We start from the raw sequence: 27,084 nt of genomic DNA, 5'->3' as shown, positions 1-27,084 counted from the left end.
TGATACTCTCAACACACGATGATATCTCTCATCCCCCTCACTCCGAGATGGGCCATCCTGTACTCAGTGACAACCATCAGCGCGCTCACTATACTGTGCTTGAAAATTTCTCAGGAGGGTTTATCATCGTGAGTAAAATATACGAGAAGCTGATTCCATTCAAGCAGATCTATTTGATATTGCCAATACTGATCCCAGTCGAGGTGATATGCATGACACAGTCTATCTTCACTACACGATTCCCTCTCTATACCCTCCAACCCATTCTTCTCGTCCTCATCATCATGTTCTCGCACCTGTTCTCCCGACCCATTCTCCCGCCGCGGGATATTATCGTTCCCCTCCCCACAACGATATAACGAGACCCGCTGGATACCTCTCCCAGAGCTTCATGCCTCGTTACAAGGTGAAACCCCGCAAGTGCTCAAGCTGGGTGATATCGATTATACGGGACACATCCCTTCCGAGATAGAGGAGGGATTGGCGCAACCTTTGACTGCCAAGTTGAATCGAGAGGAGGTATTGTCGGACGCGGGTGAGGATGAGCTGGGTTGGTTAAAAGGAAGGATGGTCATCTTCTTGGGTCAGTATTCCTTTGAAGTCTGATGAATTGAACAAATGAAGCAAAGAGAGTTAGGCTGATTCAGCGTTTGATATCGCTCATCCAGGCTCAAGGTTAGTCAAAAGTCTCCCAGATGCTATGGTGTGTGTCAGCTAGACCCAGCAGCTTACTATGATGTGTGCATGCCATTGACACTGCCCGGACACAGTCGTAAGTCAGCTGAAAGGTCGACAGTCTTTGTCGTATCCTCGCTTAGTATTCGACTGACTACTCGACTGCCCATGCAGACGACCGGAACAACGTATGTCCACAGCACATAACCTCCAGGAATTCCTTCAGATCTGCCACCATTCGGGCTGACGATATCCTTTCGAATGCGCATCTTGTGAACTATACAGGTCGAACAACTCTGTGGCGAGCTGCACGGAGTCTCCAAATCATGGGGAGGACACCTAGGTGGATATTGCCATATCGAGAGAATCGATTTGACCTTGGTATGGTGGTTCTTGTGAGTTACTCTTTGCCTCCATTAGCCAATCGTTCGTCGAGATAGTCAGTACATTATACAGGTTCAGCTGAATGACTCTCGGTTGTCGAAGATATGGCCTGGTCGATGACGAGAATTTGGACGAATGGCGTAAATTAGAAGCACGGCCTATAACGTTCGAGAACCGAATCAAAGATGTCTTCTTACCTGCCATGAAATCCGCTGGACTAGATCGCACGCCCGATCTGGTAGTTGTTAGTAGTCTCTTCTGGGATGAAGGCTTTATCAGAGATGTGAGCTCTTCACGTCGATTCACCGAAACTACACTGCTTATCGTAGAGTTTGATGAGTGGTGATGGACGAAGAATTATTTCGTGACTGATCATACCGCGAATCTGACAGTACCCACTACTATATCCACCAACACCTCCTTTACCGGCAAACCACAGAGACAGACCAGGTTTCCTACTGGGTCAAATCCAATGGCATCAATCCCGCCTTTCCCAGCTATTCACGTACCTCCGAGAAACGTATCATCAGGATCTGCCCCTTATGTTTCGCACGAGACATATCAGGTCGAATATGCAGTATGGTGGAGGACTGAAGATTGCGCAGATTGATCAGGGGGCAAGGGAGGTTTGTGAGCAGATGGGTGTTAGGCAATTTAGATGGGGTGATTTATTGGAAGGTATCTCGGAGTGAGTCATTTGATCATTGGTCTAGCAGCCAAAATATACTACTGTATGTGAGGTGCGTTGCTCAGAGTTGATCGATGGGTTGGCCCACTTTGACAGGTATTACGATAATGATCAGCATTTCCCTCTTGGTTCGTGAAGTATAATTGCGCATCATCTGAAGTGTTGCCAAATACTCAACCTCTAATTGAGATGCATGCGCTGATGAAACGATCTCCCTTGTGCAATAGGACCGAACACATATCTCTTCGGCGAGTAAGTCTTCCCTGCGCGCGAATTTCCCTTAGTAAATTAGCGCCTGATAGCTGTGATATCCGTCACCTGCAGCATGACATTCTTCTATCTTCGAAAAGCCATAACACCAGGATGCTGGACATGCTTTGGGCTGCACGGATGAGTACATTGATGGTCTCAAACTCCTTTGATGTTATATACCGAACACATTTCAGTTTCGAGACACCTTCAAAGACATCCAAACGGTAAACGACAAAGGAAATAGAGTCAGTCGACATGATCAAAGCAATAAATTGTAGAGAGGCGATTTTGGAACTTGAACATAGAATTTACGAGTACAATGCGACCCTGGACGTTGGCCGCTTATGCAATACTCATACATACATACATACCTCTCGAAAGAGCCTGACGCTGCAGATCTGATCTGAAAGTGCAGGTATGACATGCTAGATGTACTACGGCCAAGCTATACTCGGCAGACAGACCGGAATAAGTTGGGACAGGTATCAAACGCTTTATGCGCATAAAGTAAACTTTACTCTCTACTTCTTTCCATCTTCTCATCATACTCAAAATCCATGTCACTCCGCTTATCAGCCACCAACCTGCCCCACTCGAGGTACAGCCTGAACATGTACGCTATCATATCTTCCTTCCTCCAGTGCGTCGCGGACCAGTTCTTCCCTGCGTTGGCTATATCTCGCGCAAGAGCTGATTCACCAGGTTTAGAAGGTAGACCCTGGAACTATAGGTTATATCAATTAATCAGCATCGTATATATGTCCTACTCTGGGATGTGATTTTAATTTGGCATTGAAGGAGAAAGCGGGCAAGCCAAGACGGGCTGACTTACAAATGCCATGATGTCGTACAAGTCTGAGTAGTCTATTTGGATGGGAACGTAGTGGACCCATGGCTGAGTACGATCAGTCCACCATTCGGCTAGTTTTCAGAAGGATAAGATCAGCTTGAATCGCTTGGAAAGATTATACTAACCCGGCTGCAGGAACTTGCTAGAGGTTTGATGCAGAGGAGGAAAGGGGAATTATGCTCACGCATTATGGTGGCTTTGAATATCAAGGAGCCGGTATTCAGTAATCGCTTGAACCTAGCAGACCATGCATTCCCGTCGCTGATCAGTAAATGCAAGACTGTCAGCCCGATAATTCGCATATTCGGAGGCTAATGACAATCATGCATTTTGCTGAGGGGATTTTACTATTGAGATGACTCACACGTCCATGATGAATTTATAGTTCGCTTCGTCCTCATGAGTCATCTGATCAGCCCAGGAGAATTCTTCGATGAGGTCATCGCAAGTCCCGTCGTCGACATTACACTCTGCGGATGCAGTTCATCAGCCAAGTGCCTGATGCCCTTGCCGGTCGACTCAGATAACGATTAGCCCGGGAATTTTGTGCTGGGATAGACGGGGACGATGGCTGGAATGATGCGTATTGTGGGATAGTGGAAAATCAAGTCTTCCAAATCTCGAATCATCGGAGTATCACTCGACTCACGCAAAGGACTACCTGTAAAAGCCAGATCCATACTCCTTTGATTCCAACTCCCCAAATCATACTTCTTCACGAACTTCTCCAATTGCATTTTCGACTTCATAGCTTTCGGAGGAGGGATAAAATCGATTTTGACTTGTTCGTTTTCATCCAGATTGCCTGCGTCAGCGTGGTTCGTAAGGGATATCAACCTTGTCCTGTGTGACGTCCTCCAGGGAGTCCCTTTATCATGTTCTGTCCCCGTGTTAGACCCTCTCCAGAGCAGCCTATTAATTACTTTATCCTCGAACGGAATATCGACCGAATTTCGCTCGGTCCACTGTTCCACAGGTACACCTAATATATCGGCATGCAAGGCTGTTTTCGATAATGTAAAAATAGGCGTCAAGTGGTCGACCTTTGGCAATTTGCCAGCCAGAGCACCGTGAAGGTTGATCACATCCGGGTGACAACATATGTCCATAGTCTTCGAATGCGACGAGACGAACTTCTTGTTGACCAGCGAAGTATCAGGTATCCAACTTGCATTCGAAAACTGCTGATTGGACATCTTGATTCGAGATCGAGGGGGACAAGCTGCAGACCACCCTGATAGAGTCAGATCTATCTCTTCTTCCTCGTCAAACCATTCTTCATCCTCAACATGCTCTGCCAACTCCCTTCTATAGTCCCACCCGATAATCGTCCGAGGCGTATCATGCACCGACCAAACAGCTTGTAAATCCGGTAAAAACCTTGCGATCGGTCTGAGTAGCTCAGTCTGCTGTTCTAGCCTCTCGTCTGCCCCGTGAATGTCGGCCGAGTAGAAGACGTTCGTCCTGATTGAACCCTTCTTGACGCGCAGGGTGTACGTGTCGGACAGCTTGGACGCTTGCTTTATACGGTTGTTCAGATCTTTGGGAGAGAGGGCGCGGAAGGGAAGTAGGTCTCGGTGGATTTGGTCGTACTCGTCAGGAAGGGGTATGTTGTTCTCACTGGGACAGTAGGATGAAGCTCAGTGATGTCGATCAGACCTTAAAAGGGTGTCCTTCCGCTCGTCTCAGATGAATTGACGAGAAGAGCGGGGTGTATCATTACTCACACAACGTAGTCCCACCATTTATCGAAACCTTCCGGCGGTTTCCTGCCATACCTCCTCGTGTATTCCTTCGTCGCCTCTAGAAGGGTTTTGCTCTGTGTGTTCACCTTTTTGTCCCATTCATCTCTTGCATCCCTAATCAGTTGATGGATAGGATTAACAGTGCTCTTCGGATTCACCTTCAACAGTCCATCCTCTCCCACTTTGTGCTCCAACGATCGTCTAGCCAGTAAAGCGGGAGGCAGTGGAGCTCTAGGTAATGCGAATCGCGTGGACGATCGCTTGATCGATATAGACCTCGAAGAGTTGACAGTGTCGAAGAGTGGAAGACTATGTACCGTACGATCGGGAGAGGTATGAGGGAATAGATGTCGTAAGCAAGTCAGGTAAAGGAGATATAGACCGAGTCCATATAAGACCCATTTCCTACTCGAGCTTGATGACACCGATCTCATAGCCATTATACTACCTTGCAAGGTCCATCTCCGACTACGCTTTGCCTTCGAATCGATGTCTCCATCTCCATCTCCATCCTCCAGTTCGTCCTCCGACCTTTTCCGTTGAGGTGGTCTTGCCCAGACTGATCTGTTATTTGCTAGACGTCGGCCAGCTGCAGCTCTATCTTTGTCGCGTCTGTATGATGACAGCTGAACATGGTGCTTGTTGTCCGCCAAGTTGGGTGATATCGCTCGGTGAGGGAAAGGCCGAGAGGACGTGGGTGGAGTAATGGCCGGAGTTGAATAAGTATGGGGACGTAGTGACATGAGGTTGCGAGAAAGTGAGCGGTGTGCCTTGATGAGGAAGAGAGGCAAGGACCAGGGAAGTTCCAGTTGGTTTCACGCAGACGGATGTGATCTAAAGTCGCTTCATGAAGTACATGAAGTACAAAGGATCAGGGGAGACTGATAGGCTGCCCAAGGATTAAGGCAAGGGGATTTCAGCAAGGGATTGAACTTCGATCTGCATTTCGATTCCAGCGAGCATAGCCTTCTCTGTCCCAATCCCTTTCCACCAACACTATCGGATTCGTTCCATCCTGTCGATCCCAAGAATACTCAATACTCCCTCGGGCTTGTTCCTTGTAGATCACCATCGTGACACAAGCCGTTGCGCTGGGACGAACAAGGTACGGCTGAGTGGGGGTGTGTGAGTACCGATGAAACCGTTCACAGGAACGCATGAGACAATCCCTAGGTGATCAAAGCATCTATCCCCGTGTGAACAAAATCCGCATGATCCGGGACGAGGCATCGCAGCTCTACATGATGATGACTTGAGCTATGCTATGAATGAAGTGCGATAGCAAGTGAATTGAATAGGATTAAAAATAGATAATTGAATGTGTTGAAAAACACAGTGAACATGAAAATTCTAGATTTCGCTATGATCTAAGTTACAATACGATCACTCGTCCACAACGCATAGTTCCTGAATGTACAATTGTACATCGAGACAACTTCGAGGTCAATTTCTTACCCGCCTGAAGACGCAATTCTGTGGTCGCTTACTGAGATGATGTAGAGGCCCGGATCACACACCACACGTTTGTCCTAATACGATCCATCGCACCAGATCGGAGATCCTGACCGAAAACCATTCTCGACGCGTATCCACTTGTGTCCGCTGCATCACACGACACAGTTCAAGCAACACAATCCGCCGACCCGAGCGTCTAGAGCAGGAGCTAGCTGGCGAGAACACATATATAAATCCGGGTGCATCCATCCACGTACCAGCTGCCCTGCATTAGAACTGCGGATATGATTGCGGATCTGCGACCTTGGAATTGTCTTCTGATGACTCACCTTCGGCCGAGATTAACGAGCCAGGCGTTGATTTTCCCGCTTGATGACTGACGCTAACTCCAATAAGAAACAAGCTAAATCGCATATCAGATAAAAAAGAACGAGGACTTTTTGCCCCTTATTTCTACGTTACGGTATTCCCGACTTCTCTCTCCTTCCCTTACAGAACATCGTAACCCCGCCGAATGCTTCTTTAGTACTACCCTAGAGGCATTTGGGTGTGGCTGATCTGACGGCCGACTCCTTCGCCTGAGGCTTGAACATGACATGCCTACAGGAATGCCCAAAAAAGAATACTCTTGGCAGGGTAAAGTAAATCACTTACCACATGTGCCTGCATTACTTTCGACCGATGGAGCCTAGGAGAAATAAAAATTTATCAGATTGTGGATTCTACCGACTAATCAAGTGGAGCGATATCAGCTATATAACGCGATGGTCAATATGAAACTGCTCTTCATCTTGTGTTCATGCCAAAGGACTGAACTCCCGTTTACAAAATGTCTCAAGCTACGCCAACTCTGGCTATAGACGGTCGAAGCACTGTACCTGCTTCGCCTACTTTAGACGGACACGATGCCCAACTTCCACCATCAGACAGAGGTGCGGAAGAGCACAAGTTCCACGGTGACGAGGAAGACGCCTCCAGCAAGAAAGATGGGAGTATCGATACCGAGAAGATCAGGCATCAACAGATTGGTGTCACCCGAATCGAGACCTTGTGGAGACATTTTGGTAACAACAAGACTGTCCTAAGCATGTTGGGTGTCGCTCTTTTCCGTGAGTCAACAGTACCTTTTGACCTGCCATGTCTGTCAGTCAACTGATTTGGTATTGACTCGTGTACGCTCTACATCTCTGCAGTTGTCTGCTGCGTGTTCAGTCTCGACTCCAGTACAACGTACACATACGAAGCGTTCGGGGCATCATACTATAAAGATCACGCCAGGTTGTTAGGTGTTGTGTCGACGGTCGAAACCATCATCAATGCGGTGTCAAAGCCATTCATTGCGAAATTGGCAGATATCACATCTCGACAAACATCCTACCTTTTCCTCTTGGTCCTATACCTTGTCGGCTACATCATCATCGCTGCTTCCCACAACGGATATGCTTTTGCAGCAGGTCGGGTCATCTCGACGATCGGATCGGCCGGTCTCGACCTCGTGACGGATATCATCGTGGCCGATCTGACTCCCCTCGAGTGGAGAGGTTTCTTTGGCGCTTTGACCAGTTTACCCTTTATCTGGTTCGCCTGGATCAGCGGTAATATCTCACAACCCATCTTATCCAACAGTGTTTCAGGATTCAGATGGGGTTTCGGAATGTTTTGCATCATGTGAGCCCTCCTGTCTCGCTCGTCATGCCGCGATCGCATCAGCTGACGTTACAATTATTTCCGATTGAAGTGCTCCTGTCTGCGTTCTCCCAGTCGTCATCCTACTGTACTGGGCGGATCATCGTGCCAAGCAGAATGGAGAGCTGCGAATTGCCGAGTCGCCCTTCGAGCGAAGATGGAGAGAGGAACATCCTGGAGAGGCCAAGCCAAACTTATGGCACCACCTGGCCTACTGGTCCGGCGAAGTCGATGCTATCGGGTAAGTAGGACCACCCCCTTGAGCTCGCGATCAGTACTTACATTTTGGACAGCTTGCTGCTCCTCGGATTTGCTTGGACAATGTTACTACTGCCCTTCAGTCTCGCTCCCAAGGCCAAGGGCAAATGGCACAATCGTTAGTCATGTCTTCCAGATTGCTATGGACTCAGCTAACGGTTCGACTGCTATCAGCCTCGATGATTGCCATGCTTGTCATTGGTGCTGTTCTACTCATTGTTTTCTTCGTATGGGAATGGAAATTCGCCAGATCGCCAATGATGACTCGCTCGCTCATCATGAACCGGACCTTCCTCCTCTGTGCTGCCATGGACTTTATTGCTTTCTTCGCGTCGAACCTGAGAAGTTTGTACTGGAGTAGTTATGTCTACGTGATCACAGACTGGTCGATCGGAAGTAGGTCAAGACCTCGTCTCGGACATATTTGAGCTCGTGCTGACCTTTATGATAGATTGGAATAGGTACACGAATGCGGAGACTGTCGCGTTGACCGTGTTTGGTGAGCTATCGAGGTCCTTGATATACGTTAAGCTAGAGCTCATGCCCACTTCCAGCCCTGATTTGCGGTATTGTCATCCGAGTCACCCATCGATACAAGGGATACCAGATCCTTGGTTTGTCCGTTCGAATCATCGGAATGGGTTTAGTCGTTCTGGCAGGAAGCAAAGATACAGTCAACAATGCGGTCTTTGCGCTTATCCCTGTACTTATCGGATTTGGATCATGGTCGACTGTCGGTATTCGAGTCGCTTCTCAGGGTTCCGTCCCTCACCAGGATCTAGGTCAAGTAATCGCCAACCTTGCTTTGTGGACGAGAATCGGTGGAGCTATCGGCAGCGCGATCGCCAGTACCACTTGGCAAACCCACATGCAAGCCAACATGCGGAAGTTCGGTGTGCCCACTCAGGATATCACCAAATTGTACTCTTCCATCAAGGACGCAAAGGATCAGTATCCTTACAACTCGCCAGAAAGATTGGCTGTCGTCAGAGGTGAGTCTGGATAGAGCACTGACGATCTTGGGGATGACAGTCAGCTAAATCCCTTGATAGCTTACAACACAACCACCCGACCCTTATATATCGCTGGTCTCGCGCTTTACGGAGTAGCCATGGCCTGTGCTCTCTGCATGCCCAACTTCTACATCGGCAAGACCCACAACGTGATCGAGAAGACCGATGTTGCTGGTCGAGTGGTGATCGATGACAAACCGGTCACCCATGCCGAAAGGGAAGCATACCTTAGGGAGCAAGAGCAGGTTACTGGAAAGAAGAGCATCTGGCAGAAGTTCAAGACATTCTTCGTATGAGGAACCAACTATCAAATTTGTTAGTATCCCTATTCCGTACCGTTACATCCTTTGATTCAGAGACAGATTCTTTCTTTAGTGTCCATTCAAATTTATAATGCATTTTCAGATCGACTTGGACTCGATACACTTTCGCATACAACGTCATTTGTACTCATTCAAGCTATAGCTCCTGGCTAGTATATCAGCTCTTCTGCAGTTCTTCTGCTTGTTGAGGTTGAAACTCACAACACATTATGGGCTTACTTCTCCTTGACATAATCTCTCCAGTTGTGCTCTTCCTCGAATCCAAGCAATTTCCTGGCTTTCATATTCGTCAATGGGGCTTCATAATCCTCCAACTCCCTCGTGATCTTGACAATCGGACTTTCTTTCTGCAAAAAGTCTTTCGTCTTCTCCCTCAAGGTGATCGTATTGTTGGTAGCGTTGAAAACCTGGAAGCCCAGTCCAGTGGTGTTGAACGCGCAATGACACAACTTCCCCAAATCCCTCGCATCTATATAACTCCACGCATTCCTCTTCCTGCTGGGAGGATCGGCCAGGTATTTCGGGAAGTTCAGAGCGTACTCATGCGGCTCAATGACGTTGCCAATTCTAAATGCGAAGATATCCGTTCCCTTGAATCGCCTAGCGAATGATCTAGCTATTCTCTCGCCGCACAATTTCGAGGTAGCGTACGAATCCTCTGGATCGCAATCGTAGTCTTCCTCCAAGGGGAAAGAATGATAGTCCGATTCACCCTGCGTGAAACACACCCCATAGACCGTCTCGGAACTAGCTATGATCACCTTCTTGATACCCAATTTGCAAGCTGCCTCAATCACATTGTAGGTTTGCTTGACATTTGATGCGAACATCTCGCTGTCGGGTACCAGAAGGTTTCGGGCGTATGCCGCGAAGTGGACGACGGCGTCAGGAAGGGGAGGAGCATGAGGTAAGGAGTACTCGGACATGTTGAAATGGGAGGTGAATGCGTTGAACACTTGGCCCGAGTCCGTCAGATCGGTCTTCAGCGTATAGACATCTGGGTTGTCAAGAGGAACGAGATCCAAGTTCAGGACTTTATGTCCTTGCGAGAGGAGGTAAGGAATGGCATGTTTGCCTGCTTTGCCGGATCCACCGGTGAAGACGACTCGCATATTGGGTTTTGTGGTTTGTTCGGTCAGGTTTGAGTCGAGTAGTAAGCGATGCGAATAGCTGCAGACGAGGAATATGTAGTTCATAAAGTTCATAAGAACGAATCATCTATATATAGGTAGGTAGTCACGGTTCTCATGCGCGTCATAGGTCATAGACTGATATGATCGAGATCCGGTTGAAAAAGGGCCGATCTCGCTGTATTTAGACCAAAAATGCATTTGCCGGGAATCGACAGATAGAAATCACATGTTCCTTCTCCAAATGACTCAGCTTCTGTCGCTTAAGATGATCTCGGTGTTACTCTATCTAAAAATTCCGAACCGCAAAATCTAGGGACTTGGCGACATACTCCATGTTATCTTCTGTCAGTCCAGTCAGACTAGAATTCAAACAGAACTGATCAGCTAAACCCGCTTGAATCGCGGTAAGATGACTCACCTCAATCGACCACTGGGAGGAAGGTAGATATGACGGTCTTCCGTCAGATACTCGCATTGCTTTGCTGTCAGACCCGTGTACCTAGACAGAATCGGATCAGCACCTTAGCCTATCTGATAGGGTATAGCTCACAAAGGAAACTCACGAGAACATGCCCCTCTGAGCGGTTATATGGCTCCAATGGCCCGGAGTCTTCAGCTCTATTAAAGATTTGACCAGTTTTACCCTCATATCCGACAGACGATCTGCCATTGTCTTTACATCAATTTTCCACTCCTCGAACAGGCTTTTTGTAGTCAAGATCTTGGTCATCTAATGTCGCTCTTGACAATCAGCTAGGCTCCATAATAACACATGCGACCTATCGTATAAATGGCTCACTATATCCGAAGCGAACCTCGGCGCGGTGGAAACTTCTCTTCGATTTATGAACTTGAGAAGATCTACCACTTTGGCAGCGGCTTCTGCGGAATCACAAGGAACATGCAAAGCACCCAGTCTTTCTCCGTACATTCCCGCATTCTTGGAGAAGCTCTGCGCGACAAGCATCTGGACACCTTGTTGACTGAATATCTCGATTGAGCTGCAGAGACTCATCAGCATAAATCTCCTCCAACACCAAGACGCCTCTTGAGGGACAAAAGACCCACTATCTATCCCGCTCAAGATCTCCCGAAGCGTACCCTTGATAAGCGCAATCGAAGAAAGCGATATGCGATTTTGCCTTGAAGATTGTTGCTAATTCGTCCCATTGTTCAGGTGTGGGATCACAACCTGTTGGGTTGTGGGCGCAAGCGTGCAGTACGAATATGCTATTACGATTCGCATTCGCGATGAAGGTTTTCATAGATTCGAAATCAAGAGATCGGGTGACAGGGTCATATATCGGGTACGAGTAGGTCGTATGTCCAGCATGGCGGAAAACGCTGTGATGGTTCTCCCAGGATGGATCAGATATATAGATCGCAGGCGGATTAGGTGAGTTCCCAAACAGCTTCTTCAACAAAACTGCACCTGTGTGACAGGCGCCTGTGCCCCCGGAAGTGTGAAGTGAAGCCACCTTTGGAGAACTTCGACCCAGTATGAGCTGAGCTGCGGCCTTCAGGAACTCTTGATGACCTTGAATTCCCAAATACTCGTGATTATATATTGGCGAATTCATCACAAGCCCCGTCGCTTTCTTCACGGAAGGGAGGACCCAAGGTTGTCCAGAGTGATCTCGATAAGTCCCTGGAGCTAGATTCACTTTATTTGGGCTTTCATCCGCATCGTATCTGGCTTTGAGAGCAAACATGCTACGTTCGATGTCAGCTTAGGCATCTTCCTTCGAAACTTTGACTACTCACGTATCTGGTACGGAAAATTCGATACGATCGTACGTGTCATAGCCGAAATTCTGTGGGACTGCTTTCGCTACATTGAGCTGATTGACCATCCAGCCATTCAGAGCCTTGACATCTCCGCCGACAGCGACAATATCGAAAAATCGTGTCTTTTGTCTGGCAAGCGCAGACATCCCATCGGGATATAGGATTCCCACAGGCACTCCATACTTCCTGCATGTTGAATGTATTCTCTCCAGTGCAGCAAGGAAGTCTGGCTCATCCCAATTGGGGGGCGCGTAGTATTGTAGGGACATACTGAGATCGTTAGGGCCAATGAAGATCGCATCTTGATCAGACGCGACCTCAGCGGACGTTCCCAGTCATCGCTCTTCGAGACTCACCAACGCCTGGAACTTGGCAGATCTCCTCTACGTTTGCCAAACCTTCCTGCGATTCTATTTGTATGATTGTCAAGAGATTTCTATTGGCGTACTTGAGGTATTCGGGCGTAGTCAGACCGTGAGCCGAGGCTGAGAAGGGCGATCCTTGCCCTCTTACTCCCATCGGCGGGAACTTCGAGGCTCGAACTACCTCTTTGGCCTGATCGGCGGTATTGATCATTGGTATCATAAGACCACTTATCTCGCGATCAGTCAAAAATCGCATGCGGTCTGCAACCTGCACTCACTGTGCACCTGTATCTAGTGCTCGCTTGATCAAAGTGGGATCCGTTCCTCGAACTCTCACGATGGGTGAAGCCCCACAGCTGGCCACAGCGTTGACGCTGTCATGCATCTCACTATCTCCGATGTTACCTGTTGAATCCCGGATTAGCTGTATACCCAGGCGCAGGCATCTGTTGAAGAGCATACTGACCATGTTCACAATCCACGATCACGAACTGCATAGGTCAGCTCAAAATTCCTGACACTTATACACTCACATCCCATCCTGCTTGAGCAACCACCCTGGCAGTCCATGCTGAGGATAACATCATGAAAGTTCCGTAAATCGTCTCTCCCTTGTAAAGCTTGTCCACCGCGATGAGCCGGCGGCGAGCAGCGTCCAGCGCGTCGTCCTTGGTGTATCCGTTGATATGGGTCATTGCTTTGGTGTACTTGGGCGGTGTCGGTGGAAGTGAGATGACGATGAACATGCATTTCAGTCCGACCTGTATCAGTCACCCAGAAGTAGATGCATAGAGCATCATAGTAAGACCCTTACATACATGCAATGCTTGTCAAAGTCCACGAGTAGGTTTTTCGGGAATATACCTGCCTCCCGAGCCCAGATTGCCTCCCGAGCATTCCGGATCCAGCTTCCTCCCTTTCGGTATTCACATATACAACAATCCGGGCAGGAGTCTGGTCAAACACGGCAAGATACATGGCTACAACGTTTTCATGTTGGTCCATATTCGTAATCAGGCAAATCAAATCCGGCTTGCGCGATGCCATTCAGGAAATCTTGGTCAGACTGGAACGATGAACTCTCTTGCGGACCGAAAAAGAACTGATTCAGTATCGAGAGATCGTCCCCAAAGGATGGCAGACTTTCCGAAATGTTTCCAAGAGCTGGATCCATGGGATTGATGCTCGATGTCCACCCAAATTGATCGGCAGGTGATCCTACCAGAGGCTAAGCGGATTGTCCTACGGCAGATGAGGGGCAGAGCAGACTCACCACTGAGATTGGAGAATGCCGATGACGGGAAAGTCATTGGGTCGGGAATGGGGACTGATCCGTCAGTGGGCTCGCTCATCCTTAAAGCTGCAGAAGACAGGAGGGAAACAAGAGCGAGGACCTTACATATAGTCAGCTCCACACCTATGATGCAAAGCTTACCTTCACGCGCATAGCGTTATCTGAGTTTGGTTCGTCAGAAACACTGGCAGCCCATTGACGTAGCGATGATTCTGCAAGCTGCAGTAAGACCAAAGTATCTGGTGATCGTCGTTCAACATATGAATGTAATTGCACAATGAAACACCATGCAAGCGAGTACATTACTAGCGCGATGTGTCAGCTACGAATTACTTGGCCCCAACGATTGGGAAGCGCAGGTACACGTACCTGGAAACCAAGTATCCAAGTAGTAAGCTCCTTCTGCTGCGCACCATTTGATAGCCTCTGCAGAGTGTGTCACGACATCTTGCCATTGCTTCGCTTCCGGGCGAAATATCAGTTGCGACGGGATAGGTTTTATCGGTTTCATGAACGCTCGAAGCTGGTTGATCGTGAAAGAATAGGTGAGAGAGAGCTTCTAAAAGAGGCGGAGGTTTGGCTTGACTCACAAACAAAAACTACAGAACCATGGTCAACATCAGAAGAACAAGGGTCATAAAATACCTACTCACATCAACACAAGTTGCAAGCAAGTGCAACAAGCCTGGGAAGACCGCTTTCGCACCAAGCTCGAATTTAAGATTGCTTGGCAGATCATGGCGCCAGCGTACTAGGTCATCGCTCAAGTTTTGCAGCTGCCCGTCAATGGTGATGTCCATTCCCAGAGGGCTATAGCAATACCGTACTGGCAGCTGTCAGACCTGTTCATTCGGACCGCAGACGAAAGCACTCTCTCTGACTTACTGACTCGACCTAGAATAACACTCAGCTTTAGAATCATCAGCGACAAGTCCAAGATCGCGAAAAGCTGTAATCGTACTGACCTTCGCAATCTCTGCGTGAACCTGGAAGGGGGCTTCTTTCGATTTCAACCCAGGTCCAACGTCATCGGCATATATACTCGGACCAGCAGCGTCACAGTCAAACAGATTAATAGCCATTGGTCGACCGAAAGAGATAGCATACCATCGATCAGATATGATACAGGCTGCCCATATCCTGCGTCGGCGATTGATTTGTTGGATCGGAATAGTGTTTTGAGCAATTTCTCGGTGCAGTCCCTATCTTACACTCTTTCAGTCCCCTCTTTATGAAGGAGGAAAGAATCGTAAGAGGACGATCTCCGATTGACGCACAATGTCTTGCGCCATCCTAATGGCTAACCCAGACCGCAGCCAGCTCAAGCCGCCTCCTTGATCCGTGTTGGACGAGTGCATCTCAGCACTCGAAGATAGCAAAAGTAGCACCTGTACATTGCCCAGGCTGCTAGTCCTCATCAACCTTGATCCTTCCGCTCCGTTCAAGGTGACCGTTAATCTGGCGAACAGAGAATGATAGATATGACGAGGTACTTGGCGAGATAGTGCCGCAAGCGTGCATACTGCAAGGCGGGTGAGAGCATTAGGCAAGGGATTGGGTGGTGGAGGTCCTATATCTTCCGATTGTATTGCGTAGCCCAAGGAGGGCTCGATGGAGCAGAGTTCTGCGAGAGACAGGATAGGACTCAGGGGAAGGATATTTAAGCGGTAGGAATGGATGACTGAGAGATTGGTTCAGTTCTGGCCAGCCTGTCATTGTAATATGAGCCCCATAGATGACGTACGAGACTGTATGACCCCTTCTTTGAGTACTGACTCCGCTAGATTCTGCTGTGTGTGATCCGTTGCTCCAACGTCTTTGCTCAGACCTCGCCTCCTTTTGACCTTTGGCCTATCATCGCTTTCTGCAGTTCCTCTTCCCACCAGCACCGCTTCGTCATCAGATTGCAATGATATCCGGAAATGGGCGTAGCGGTCGTCGAGATTGTTTAGGTCATGACGATTGCTGTTTGGCAGGAGGGAAAGTGTGAGTGCCGTTAGGCCCGACAAAGAGGTGGAACCTAGTGAGGGTCAGTCGCTGATATTGTGGTCATCTACTCACCTAAATATCGAGGTTCCAATCCTTGAGAACGGTATTGACTGTCGTCTGACGTGCCGTCACCATCGGAGACCGACGATTCATTATCTATACGTTCAGCACGAGCCTTCTTAGATCTCAACCTCTTAGCTCTGGGCCGGTCATCATTCGGTGCGGGCCGTATCGCTTGGCAGATTAAGGAGGATTTCTGACAGCGAAGGCAGGTGGTCGATCCTCTTTCATATTCGCATCTGTACATGGATCAGTTGGACAGAGGGCGGAGATAAGGGCAAAGAGCTCACTTCAATCGCTTATCGCGGCAGGTATCGCATGCTCGTTGGATTCTAGTCCTTTGCTTAGCATGTGACGAGGATTCAGGTGCGGTGGAGGGAGTCTCCTGCCGGAAAGCACGGGCAGACGTGCTTGCTGTCGGCGAAGATTGCAATATCTCACGAGGTCCGCCAGTCGATGAGGTCGATGGTATGCTTTCAGTATGCGGCATCTTAAGTAAATGAAAAACACAAGGGCAGAATTGAATATGGAGAAAAACGAAAAGAGCATACGTCGAATACGTGAAGGTGCAACTGGCGGATCTGCGGATAGCCGAACACGGTGAAAAGCATCAACTTGGTCCGGCATCATCTTAAAGTGCTCAGAAGTTCAGGCATGAGAGACGAAGCACATGAGGTGTGAGGAGGAGCACGACCAAATATCATTTCATTCAAGCCAGATGTTTGACTACAAAGCTACTAATTCGATCGACCCGATACAAACTACCTTCCGATACGGACTACATAAGTTTCACGCCCTGCCAGCCCAGAGCGACTCAAACATGCAGAGAATGCTGAAAATTGGCTCTCCCACAGAGCGAGTGCCTCTTGCTCTTCAAAGCAAGTATGTCCAATGAACATTGTCGTCGCCCAACTCTGGGAGATCTTGCGCTCCATCTCGCACGATCTTGGCTCGGCGTTCATTTTCTCTCTTGATTAACAAGGCCTGGCAAATGCATCGTCAGCTTCCATCTTGTCACTGCACTCATGCTTGACCCACCTGCACGACAGTGATGATTATCGACAGTACTGTGGCCCCGACTGCGACATATAAGCCTTTGAAGTACCGTGGGGCAGATTGCGCATTAAAGATATAGCCTATCGCGGCACCAGCACAATTACCGATGAGCTGCATTGTACCCGATGCGGTAGCTCGCTTGAAATGACCAGCAGCGTTCCCAGAGCACTATACTGGAGTCAGCTACGACTCGATCCGGGAGAGACAAGACCTACCCAAGCAAGGTTGAGAGCCGTGGAAGGATAAAGTCCTACCGCAACAAGGTAAAGACCAAAGTAACGGGCTCCTACTTGGGGCGCAGCCAAGAGGATAACATAACCGATGATGATGAACACGCAAGCGAGTACGATGAAAGGACTTCGCATCCTGTACTTGTCGGAGAAGTATCCAAATACCAAGAATGACAGTGCTGCGACCACGTAGACTGGTACAGTCCTTGGAAATCGAGCATCAAGATTAGCTTGGACAGACAAGAGCAGTCGTAACCACTCACATCAGTTGAGCGTAATAAGATGAGAAGCCCAAACCTTTGATGATCGTCGGCATGAAGGTTGTGAAAGCATACAACGTGATATCGATCAGGAATTGATTGACACCGCTGGAAATCCATTAGCAGGAATTCTTGTGACTACTCAGTATGACTCACTGGCACCAAGTCTTCCAGTCCAGGAGAGCTCTTCGTACATCTCGCCAATTGAAGTGTTCGTCGGGATTGTAGAACCGTCTGTTTATCTGAAGACGGGTCTTACACATATCTTTCTCCTTGGCGTTGAGAAACCAGGACTCATCGACCCTGTTAGGAACCAGAAAATAGGCGATCGGTGCAAACGCAGTCGAGACACATCCCTCCACGATGTACAGAATCTGCCATCCTGCCAACTTCGATGAGTGGATTTGGGTCAGGCCATAGGCAAGAAGTCCTCCAAACGCTCCCGACAGAGCTGCACAGACATATATGAAGGAGAGTCTTCGACCGATCTCCTCTCGTCGATAGGTCATGAGGAGATACACTAGGACAAACCTTCAGTCGTAAAACATGTTTTCGTGCGAAACGACCTACTATTGACACATGGAAACAAGCCGGCTTCCGTAGCTCCCAGAAGGATTCGGATGGCGAGCAGACCGTGATAGTTGGTGGCCCAGGCAGTAGCAATGGTCAAGCAACCCCAACATAAGGTCGATACGGACACTATGATAGCCAGCAATCAGTGCCGGAAGCGCTAGAGAGGAAACAACTCACGCAAAATCTTGGGAGTAACGATTTTGAGACTATATAGTTTGTCAATTTCAACACTTCTCAGAAATTAAGCGTCGAGATCTGCAGGGGATGAGCTTACAGGTTCGCATCTAAAAGTCAGAGAGAGAATCAACACCAATGCACAGAGGCTGAAGGGCAAAAAGCAAACTTACAGACAGGCTCAAATGTGACGTATGTCGCGTCTGAAAATGCTGTCAGTGCTGATGACGCATCTTCCGGGGTCCATGATGCTCCACTCACAGACAATCGATACACAAGTACCAAACTGATTGCCTACTAGACCTAAGTCTACAGACATACCAGCGACGTTCGCATTACCAATGCTGAGACTGAAGTCTCAGCTATAAGTCCAACTTGGATCAAGGTTGTGCTTACTTGGATCGATCCAAGAACGACAAGAGATAGAGTACACCAAGGATGCTTATGACATACTGAACAAGGGATCAGTACCGACGCCGTTATATCGGGAGATCGAGCTCACAGTGTCCAGCTATGAATCGGCGGAGTCAGTCATTATACGACATGCCCATACCTATAAATCACTTACTTTCCGTAAGAGTCTTCGCTCTTCGTGTGGATCGAGGGCCGGGATATCCTCGTGATCGAAATGAGCGACTTCAACAGTCCGCTCATTTGCCGCCTCGGAATCGAGGTATTTCGGATCCATAATATCGTTCTGCGGTCGTCAGTTCCACCATAGTCCCGATGCAAACCCACCTCTGCTTTGTTGCTCATTCTGCGCTTTGGACGTGTTCTTTAGCGGGGATGAGCTCCCAATTGAGTATGCCTTATATATACACGTATGGACTGACTGAAGTTCACCGCTCATGTCTTAAGTTCCGCTTGCTATAGGTTGATTGGCCAGGCAATTAGAGAGGTGATCGGGAGGCAATCGGGAGGTACAAGTCAACCCGGAATGAAACCCGGAATCGGGGGTCAGATGCAAACCCGAGGAATCGCGGGGGCATCGATTTCACCAAACACTTCATTTCCTGCTGCAGTGCACACGCCCAGCGATGATCATAGATAAGCAGGCTAATCTCACTTCCTTGAAGATGTATGCAACATCAACAGTATCGATTGCCTTCCTGAAGCTTGCATCCTTCGAGCATCGTTCTGCATCTACAAGTCGCCCCGATCATGACCGCCGGACCCGTGCTCGCTAGGATCGCCATCGGTGAGTTCTAGCCCACTCCACTGGCGTTCGACCCGGCTGACAGGAGCTTCCTATTCTTGTCATAGATCGAGGTGGTACTTTCACCGACTCAATATGTACGAGAGGAGAAGGATACGAAGATATCGTTGTCAAGGTGAGATACCTGAGCTCATGAAGTCTAGCTTCGACAAATACGCATTAATCCTTCGTTCAGCTTTTATCCGTAGACCCCAGCAATTACAAAGATGCACCGACGGAATGGTGAGTCACCAATGAAGCGAGCCAAGCTAACTCTACTCAGCATCCGGAGGATCCTCGAGAAAGTCACAGGGAGAGCCATCCCTAAGAGCGAGAAACTCAAGCTGGATCAAGTAGAATCTATCAGGATGGGTACCACGGTGTCCACCAATGCCTTGCTGGAAAGGCAGGGGGAAAGATGTGCTTTGATTACGACTAAGGGATACAGAGATGTGATGAAGATCGGGATGCAAGGTGAGTCGAATACACACGCACTGACTCGTGACAGGACGACTAATCTACTCATCAGCCCGACCCTCCATCTTCGATCTGAGTATCAAGAAGCTTGCCTTTCTATATGAAGAGGTCGTCGAAGTAGACGAGCGTGTCACCATAGAAACTTTTGCGCAGGACCCGGATCCACAACCTATCGATATCGAAGCGGATTCTGCTCTAAAACGAGGTGTGACCGGAGAGATCATCAGAGTCATCAAGAAACCAGACCCGCAAGTCGTGAAGCAGCAATTGGAAGGTCTATGGGAAAAGGGATTCAGAAGTCTGGCTATTGCGCTGGTGCACTCATACACCTTCACGAAACACGAAGAAGTGATCGCTGCCCTGGCAAAAGAGATGGGTTTCTCAGTGTCAATATCCCATCAGCTTCAACCCATGGTAGGTGCCAGCCTGAATATCGACCGCATGACACATGTTGACCGCTCCGATAGATCAAAATCGTATCACGAGCCAACTCCGCTACGGCTGATGCATATCTCACACCAGTCACCCGACGATATCTAGAGTCTTTCGGAGAAGGATTTGAAGGGGGGATCGAAGCGTTCGGGAACAAGCTTCTGTTCATGCAGAGTGACGGGGGTCTGTGTACCTGGAACAATTTTAGCGGGCTTCGAGCTATCCTATCTGGGCCAGCGGGTGGTGTGATTGGATTCACTAGGACCTGTTACGATGAATCAGAGGGTATTCCGCTCATAGGGTGTGACATTGGGGGAACAAGGTGAGCAAGGCATATATCTCTCCCTTTACTTGCATCTGCTGACATGTCTGTCTTCTGTCGACCATAGTACCGACGTATCGAGGTATAACGGGAAGTTGGAGCACGTCTTCGAGACTGCAGTGGCTCAAGGTGAGCTGTACGCTGAGCTGGCATGATCTGTCAAGACTGATGAAGGCTCGATCGACATTATCCAGTCATTGTTCAAGCTCCTCAACTCGACATCAACACGGTCGCCGCCGGAGGTGGTTCTCGACTGTTTTACCGGAATGGGATGTTCATTGTCGGTCCTGAAAGTGCTGGAGCGCATCCAGGTCCAGCTTGTTATAAGAAAGGCGGACCTTTGGCAATCACCGATGCCAATTTGGTTCTGGGTCGTCTATTACCTGAGCATTTGTGAGTGTTTGGACGAGCAGAAGCGTCGCTATGACATTGACACAATGGATGTTGCAGCCCCGCTATCTTTGGTCCAAATGAAGATGAACCGCTCGATGTAGAAGCGAGCCGGAAACTGTTCGCCGAAATGTCCGAAAAGATCAATTCCGAGCGAGGTCGTACACAGGAAAAATTGACAATCGAGCAGATCGCTGCTGGTTTCTTGAATGTAGCGAGTGAAGCTGTGTGCCGACCCATCAGAACGTGAGTAAAGTTGGTGAAGTAGCATCGCTGACACTGCCTCAGTTTGACTGAAGCTCGTGGTCACGAGAGCTCGAACCATCATTTGGTGATGTTTGGCGGTGCGGGTGGTCAACTCGGTACCGGTATCGCTCATTCGCTGGGTATCAGCCGAATCATCATCCCTAGGTTTTCTTCCATTCTCTCAGCGTACGGCATGTCTCTGGCAGACGTAGTCAGCGAAATTCAAGAACCCTCGTCTCTGAATTTGGGCGACAACGTGTCTTCATCGATAAGGGACCGATTCGATCAACTCGAGAAGACCGGCGCAGAGCGGCTTTTCAGCCAAGGATTTTCCTCTAAATCAATTCGATTTGAGCGATACCTCAACTGCCGATATCAAGGAAGTGCTACTCAGCTCATGATCGCTCAGCCTGAGGGTCAGGATTTCGCTGCCGCTTTCGTCGCTGAACACCAACAGCAATTCGGTTTCACACTTCAGGATCGTGCCATCATGTGCGATGATATCCGCGTCAGAGCTATTGGACTGTCTGGTATCTCAGAGATTAGCAGCCCGTACGCCGATTTCAAGAAAGCCAATCTCACGCCGTACACCGGCTCGCAATATCCCACAAAGAAGGTCTTCTTCGAAGGTCCGGGATACTTGGACACCGCTGTCGTACGACTTGACAGTATCACCCCAGGGAAACAAGTGCAGGTGAGTACCTCCTTTTTTGCAGTCTCAAGCTTTATGTTATTGATGGTCTCGTCGGAAATGCAGGGTCCCGCTATCTTGTTCGACACCACTCAAACGATCTTGGTGGAGCCCGGTTATATTGCGACAGTATTGGCCGAACACGTCTTGATCGACTTGCATACAGCTCCTACCCCACCTGCCGCTCTGGATCCTGAACACGTTGATCCGGTAAAGCTCGCGGTGATGGGTCACAGATTCATGTCAATCGCTGAACAGATGGGTTCGATTTTGAGACAAATTTCAATTTCGACAAACATCAAGGAAAGACTCGATTTCAGTTGCGCCCTCTTCTCGCCGGATGGTGGTCTAGTCGCCAATGCGCCCCATATCCCTTGTCACCTTGGTGCAATGTCTCACGCGGTCCGCTTTCAAGCTCAACTCCACGGCGATTCTCTAGAACCTGGAGATTGTCTATTATCCAATCACCCTAGTGCGGGAGGATCTCATCTTCCAGACTGCACAGTCATCGTGCCTGCTTTCCATCAAGGCAAGATAGTCTTCTGGACTGCTGCCAGAGCTCATCATGCCGATATCGGTGGTATGGCAGCTGGAAGTATGCCACCCTTCAGTAAGGAGATTTGGCAGGAAGGCGCTCAGATCAAGAGTTTCAAGATTGTCAAGAAGGGTGTATTCGACGAGGCGGGCGTGAAGTTCCATTTCTACGATGAACCAGGAAAGTATCCAGGATGTGCCGGTACAAGGACGCTTGCCGATAACATCTCAGATTTGAAAGCTCAAATTGCATCTTGGTGAGTTCAACTTCTTAAACATCTATATCAGCAACCGCTAAATGCCGTTCCACAGTCACCGAGGTGCCATGTTGATTGAAAGCCTGGTACAACAAGACTCCCTGGAGGTCGTGCAATTCTATATGGCTGCTATTCAGCGAACCGCTGAGCTGGCAGTCAGGGATATGCTTCGAACGATATACAAGAAGCATGAAGGCAAACCTCTGCAAGCCATGGATTCGATGGATTGTGGTGCAGAAATACACCTGAAGATCGATATCGATCCGGTGACCGGCGGCGCAACTTTCGATTTCACCGGCACAAGTCCGCAGGTGTAAGTTCAGTCTGACAGCGTTCATGGAAGCTTGCTGATCTTCGCGTCTAAAGCTACGGGAACCTCAACGCTCCCACAGCCATTCTTTACAGTGGTGTGATATATGTGCTACGTTCGCTTCTTTCTGTAGATATCCCCCTCAATCAAGGGTGTCTCCTGCCTATCAATATCATACTTCCCAAAGGAACTATTCTCTCGCCGTCGGAGGACGCTGCAACAGTTGGGTAAGTCGTGTGTGATCCCATACAAATCTATCTTCGCTGAATCACTAGTCTCTATCAGTGGCAATGTCGATACATCCCAACGAGTCACGGATACTATACTGAGAGCGTTCCAAGCTTGTGGAGCTTCGCAAGGTACATGTAATAATTTGACATTCGGATACGGAGGCGAGAAAGTGGATGGGAAACAGGTAGCAGGATTCGGATACGTGAGTCTGAATTGTGCATATCATACGCGGAAGCTGATTCCATTTTTCAGTACGAGACTATTGCTGGTGGTGCTGGTGCTGGACCTTCTTGGCAGGGTCAGGATTGTGTTCATGTGCATATGACCAACGTGAGTCTTGCATCAGTAATCTCATCTTGCTGCATCTGACATTGTGCTAGACCGCAATTGGAGACGTCGAGATCATTGAGAGACAGTATCCCGTGATCATTCACGAGTTTTCTCAGCGAATTGGTTCTGGTGGAGCCGGTAAATTCCGCGGTGGAGACGGCTGTGTGCGTGATATCGAGTTCACCAGGAAAGTAGACGTGGCAATCCTGTCTCAACGACGAGCCATTGCACCATACGGAATGCGCGGTGGACAACCAGGCGCCAAGGGTGTCAATCAATGGATCAGGAAGACTGGGGATGTGGTCAGGCTGATCAATCTGGGTGGAAACAACGAATGTGTGATGAACCCCGGAGATCATATCATTATCAGTAAGCTTTGACCGTTGGTGATCTGGCGGAGTCGATGCTAATTGTGCTGAGTAGACACTCCCGGTGGTGGAGGTTATGGGACACCTGAGGACGCCTCAGAGGTCACAGAGAAATATCAGAGTCCTCAAGGTCTTCTCAGTCGAGCCAACGGGTTCTTAGCGAGTTTCTATAACCAGCAGAATACCAATTAATGCCGGTATGATGGCTCAAAAAGTCCCACATATCTCGTTTGTACATCTAGGCAATATGCATACAACGTATAAATTTCGTTCCGAGATCTGGGTTCTATAATGTTATTGCACTGCAAGCTGGCGTTAGGCAGGCTGCAGGATTGAGTTATCTTCTTGGCAGTGTCCCTCTTGGCTTCGACATGAGATGTATTTATATGGATCCCGGATTCATGGTGATTCCACTGGAGCTACCTGTCGGCGGGCCAGGCAAGGGATACTGAGATTGTTGTTGCTGCTGCATAGCAGCAGGGGGCGGAGAATTTGCGCGGCTATCTAGAGCAGCCTCCGGGGGTGGAGGAGGCATTTGAACGAAACTGATTGCGGAAAACTATCAGACAGCAACGAGATCAGCCATTCCAACTTGAATATTCAGGATAAAACCTGAAATCACCAACTTACCATATTATACCAATCCCATATAAGGCCTTGGTCTACAGCACTGGCAGGGTTTTGATCGCATAATGCACAAACGATATGGAAGATCTTTGACCGCACTGATTCTCCATTAGACGCCAAATCCTCCACCGGTATGCTATTGACATATCAGCTGAGCGTTCAATGTCAGAACGGCAACTCCGACTCACTTCATCAGTGAGGAGTGTATTTCCCTTGCTATAACCTCTCGTTCTTTGCCCATCTGATCTTTGTCGACCTGCAGCGCAATCCGCAAGTCCGACTACATCATGACAATGTCAGCTTAGTCTGGAATTCAGAGCATGAACCCCACTCACCAGCGCAAATTTGCAAATCGCCGCGGTGATTAGGATATTGGCTCTCTGAACCGCTAGCATATGCTTGATTGTGTCGTTCCCGTTCACCGAATGGTCTTGCGTTGTATCCAAAAAGTCCCGTAGGAGCTGGTGAAGTCTATCCTCTACTGATACAGTCCAAGCAGTGTCGACAGTGCGCATATTCGACATTATACATCGATGGTGGAAAAAGCATTCCGACATAATGCGGAAGAGCTTCGAACATGCTACAAAGCCAGCGATCGGGGATGGTCGAGACAATGGCTGAGCAAAGGAGCCTTGTGAAGTGATGAACTCGTCGTCCACTGGTTCTGGCAGGGAGCATACTCCTTGAAAATCGTTGATCATCATTGGTAATCCTGATATAGCCCGGGTCCTGAGATCGCGTTAGATCGATCATCAACCGCACAAGGTCGAGGACTCACTTGTCTGCCGCATAAAGTTGCCAGAATACCCTTCTCCGGAGTTGCACTTCTATTGGATCCAGTCCAAGAGCCTCTGTCTTCGCGTCGCTGTGCATGCCCATTGAATATGCCAATTGGATAGCCTGACCTAGTCGCGCACCTGCAGTGTGACCCAACCCTATCGACAAGAGGTAAAAAGTATCGCTAAGTGTGCCATGCCAATCAACGTCAGCACCCCAAGACCAGAGTCAATCCACACAACTTACAAGATGATTGTGGAGATTTGAGTGGAATTGGTGGGACCATAGTATGTTCTCTGCAAGGCTTTACATGTCCTGTGGCATCTTCGCTGTAGACGTTTCAAGCCTTCAATGTCGAATTGATCGTTCACGAGACGGCTGGTCGGGAGCTGAGAGATGACATAGGCAACTAATGGAACAAGGTTAGTGCGCTTAGCAGACAGACTCATGTTAGAGCTCACCGATGCTCAGTAGTAGCGCTCGGAAATCTGTATCTATGAGATCCCTCCTTGTGGCCAGCTGTTCTGAGAATGTGGGCTTGTGTATGAGCGGCAGAAGAGGATAAAGATACTTGAGAAAGAGCGCAATGAAGTGAGTGATGTTTGTCCAGTTGGTTAGATCTTCAACCTGCGGTTCCCGCCTGCTTCCTTGATTGCTCATGGTTTCCACTTTTCCTGGGGAATTGCTGAATGCGTTCATGCCGACCAAGCTTTCAAGGGATAACAGTTGAGCTTGATCGGAGGCGAATGACATATTGACGTCTGCGTTATGTGCAGGATTCTCGTTGTAATTCAAGACAAGATCTGTGGATGCTGTGACGGGAGGGAATCCAGTACCGTCTAGTAAGGAGTCGAGCCAGCTTTTATTGGGATCAATGATGGATTTATAGGGAGATTCTGCGGATGCGGCCACGAGCTGTTGGTTGGAAGGAGAGATGTGAGCTCGAGCTGGAGATTCTGCTGGGCGATCCGAGCTAGTCGTGGGGAACCGTTCATCGAGAGCTAAGAGGGCTCTGGGCAAGTGAGAGCCTGTATGCGAGATTGGAAGGTGTGGTTGAGTTCTGTGTCGTTGAGCACCTGAATGTTCACGATGATCATTCTGGAGAGGGTGACCTTCGAAAGATTGGCGTCTCTTGACATTGAGACCCAGACTGAGGACATGATGATCAGACGATTAGCGACGTCGACAAGGTGCTACTGCACGAGCCGAACTCACGAGTTCTTCCTTCCAGGCTTTTTTCTGATATAATCGTATGTGCAGTCTACTGATAGCTTATCGCACCCATCACACGACGCAGATTTTTCGCGATCGCTCCCAACACACTTGATCTGAAACGTTCGGACAATTTCAGCCACGTTTCACGGAACAGTAATGGGTAATGCGAGGAGAAGGTGGAGCACCGATGGGGGAACTATACGAACCTTTCTGACTCTGCATTGATCGCAGGTCTTCGAAGATTTCATGAATGATGACATAGCTGTCCTCGAGCTGTCATGTCATGATGAGCGGAGAGTTAGAGTCGGCGCGATGATCATCAAGATGGATTTATGATCGGAGTGTTGTAGATAGCAAAACGATAAAATGCGCCGGATCATAATAACCGTTCGGTAATGGACTCGTGATCCATATTTCCTTGGGTGGAGAAG

The 27,084-nt window shown here is 48.7% G+C and overlaps 9 protein-coding genes across 9 annotated transcripts; 3 read left to right on the top strand and 6 right to left on the bottom strand.

The window, feature by feature from the left end:
• Window positions 1-18: 18 nt before the first annotated feature.
• Window positions 19-2,003, top strand: I303_108104 (uncharacterized protein; the record flags this gene model as incomplete). The annotated part of the gene is made up of 8 exons (XM_018411355.2): window positions 19-128; window positions 222-583; window positions 850-863; window positions 961-1,070; window positions 1,162-1,342; window positions 1,452-1,747; window positions 1,844-1,875; window positions 1,975-2,003. 8 exons carry the CDS (start codon window positions 19-21, stop codon window positions 2,001-2,003), a joined length of 1,134 nt encoding a protein of 377 aa, XP_018260023.2.
• Window positions 2,004-2,513: 510 nt separating this feature from the next.
• I303_108103 (uncharacterized protein) lies at window positions 2,514-5,337 on the bottom strand (the record flags this gene model as incomplete). The annotated part of the gene is made up of 6 exons (XM_065969757.1): window positions 2,514-2,723; window positions 2,832-2,920; window positions 3,034-3,110; window positions 3,214-3,319; window positions 3,499-4,469; window positions 4,577-5,337. 6 exons carry the CDS (start codon window positions 5,335-5,337, stop codon window positions 2,514-2,516), a joined length of 2,214 nt encoding a protein of 737 aa, XP_065825829.1.
• Window positions 5,338-6,878: 1,541 nt separating this feature from the next.
• On the top strand, window positions 6,879-9,302 carry I303_108102 (uncharacterized protein; the record flags this gene model as incomplete). Its single annotated transcript, XM_018411353.1, has 8 exons — window positions 6,879-7,158; window positions 7,243-7,717; window positions 7,788-7,976; window positions 8,029-8,111; window positions 8,168-8,389; window positions 8,445-8,492; window positions 8,548-8,985; window positions 9,046-9,302. The coding sequence occupies 8 exons, from the start codon at window positions 6,879-6,881 to the stop codon at window positions 9,300-9,302; spliced, it is 1,992 nt and encodes a 663-aa protein (XP_018260021.1).
• A 242-nt stretch (window positions 9,303-9,544) lies between these two features.
• On the bottom strand, window positions 9,545-10,441 carry I303_108101 (uncharacterized protein; the record flags this gene model as incomplete). The annotated part of the gene is made up of 1 exon (XM_018411352.1): window positions 9,545-10,441. The coding sequence occupies one exon, from the start codon at window positions 10,439-10,441 to the stop codon at window positions 9,545-9,547; it is 897 nt and encodes a 298-aa protein (XP_018260020.1).
• A 307-nt stretch (window positions 10,442-10,748) lies between these two features.
• I303_108100 (uncharacterized protein) lies at window positions 10,749-13,310 on the bottom strand (the record flags this gene model as incomplete). The annotated part of the gene is made up of 10 exons (XM_018411351.1): window positions 10,749-10,821; window positions 10,881-10,961; window positions 11,026-11,192; window positions 11,262-11,463; window positions 11,531-12,175; window positions 12,227-12,551; window positions 12,607-12,842; window positions 12,894-13,020; window positions 13,082-13,106; window positions 13,149-13,310. The coding sequence occupies 10 exons, from the start codon at window positions 13,308-13,310 to the stop codon at window positions 10,749-10,751; spliced, it is 2,043 nt and encodes a 680-aa protein (XP_018260019.1).
• Window positions 13,311-13,606: 296 nt separating this feature from the next.
• Window positions 13,607-16,448, bottom strand: I303_108099 (uncharacterized protein; the record flags this gene model as incomplete). The annotated part of the gene is made up of 12 exons (XM_065969756.1): window positions 13,607-13,833; window positions 13,889-14,009; window positions 14,051-14,214; window positions 14,279-14,432; window positions 14,500-14,508; window positions 14,563-14,735; window positions 14,795-14,819; window positions 14,875-15,111; window positions 15,187-15,590; window positions 15,654-15,800; window positions 15,971-16,197; window positions 16,249-16,448. 12 exons carry the CDS (start codon window positions 16,446-16,448, stop codon window positions 13,607-13,609), a joined length of 2,088 nt encoding a protein of 695 aa, XP_065825828.1.
• Window positions 16,449-16,831: 383 nt separating this feature from the next.
• I303_108098 (uncharacterized protein) lies at window positions 16,832-18,939 on the bottom strand (the record flags this gene model as incomplete). The annotated part of the gene is made up of 13 exons (XM_018411349.1): window positions 16,832-16,942; window positions 16,997-17,182; window positions 17,230-17,449; window positions 17,508-17,612; window positions 17,661-18,024; window positions 18,075-18,203; window positions 18,255-18,283; window positions 18,352-18,361; window positions 18,425-18,454; window positions 18,513-18,595; window positions 18,648-18,703; window positions 18,754-18,762; window positions 18,820-18,939. The coding sequence occupies 13 exons, from the start codon at window positions 18,937-18,939 to the stop codon at window positions 16,832-16,834; spliced, it is 1,452 nt and encodes a 483-aa protein (XP_018260017.1).
• Window positions 18,940-19,412: 473 nt separating this feature from the next.
• Window positions 19,413-24,226, top strand: I303_108097 (uncharacterized protein; the record flags this gene model as incomplete). The annotated part of the gene is made up of 17 exons (XM_065969755.1): window positions 19,413-19,449; window positions 19,515-19,582; window positions 19,643-19,689; window positions 19,739-19,920; window positions 19,976-20,337; window positions 20,391-20,677; window positions 20,745-20,806; window positions 20,872-21,070; window positions 21,128-21,313; window positions 21,356-22,007; window positions 22,071-22,795; window positions 22,851-23,108; window positions 23,162-23,332; window positions 23,391-23,538; window positions 23,589-23,666; window positions 23,717-24,035; window positions 24,090-24,226. 17 exons carry the CDS (start codon window positions 19,413-19,415, stop codon window positions 24,224-24,226), a joined length of 3,918 nt encoding a protein of 1,305 aa, XP_065825827.1.
• A 190-nt stretch (window positions 24,227-24,416) lies between these two features.
• I303_108096 (uncharacterized protein) lies at window positions 24,417-26,913 on the bottom strand (the record flags this gene model as incomplete). Its single annotated transcript, XM_018411347.2, has 9 exons — window positions 24,417-24,593; window positions 24,665-24,797; window positions 24,850-24,941; window positions 24,997-25,390; window positions 25,440-25,622; window positions 25,685-25,847; window positions 25,900-26,588; window positions 26,654-26,766; window positions 26,860-26,913. The coding sequence occupies 9 exons, from the start codon at window positions 26,911-26,913 to the stop codon at window positions 24,417-24,419; spliced, it is 1,998 nt and encodes a 665-aa protein (XP_018260015.2).
• Window positions 26,914-27,084: the final 171 nt, after the last annotated feature.

The sequence above is a fragment of the Kwoniella dejecticola genome, chromosome 10 (genome assembly GCF_000512565.2).
Source record: "Kwoniella dejecticola CBS 10117 chromosome 10, complete sequence".
Taxonomy (NCBI): Eukaryota; Fungi; Basidiomycota; class Tremellomycetes; order Tremellales; family Cryptococcaceae; genus Kwoniella; species Kwoniella dejecticola.
Note: the sequence above shows the minus strand (reverse complement) of the source record. Positions and strands in the feature narration are given on the sequence as shown.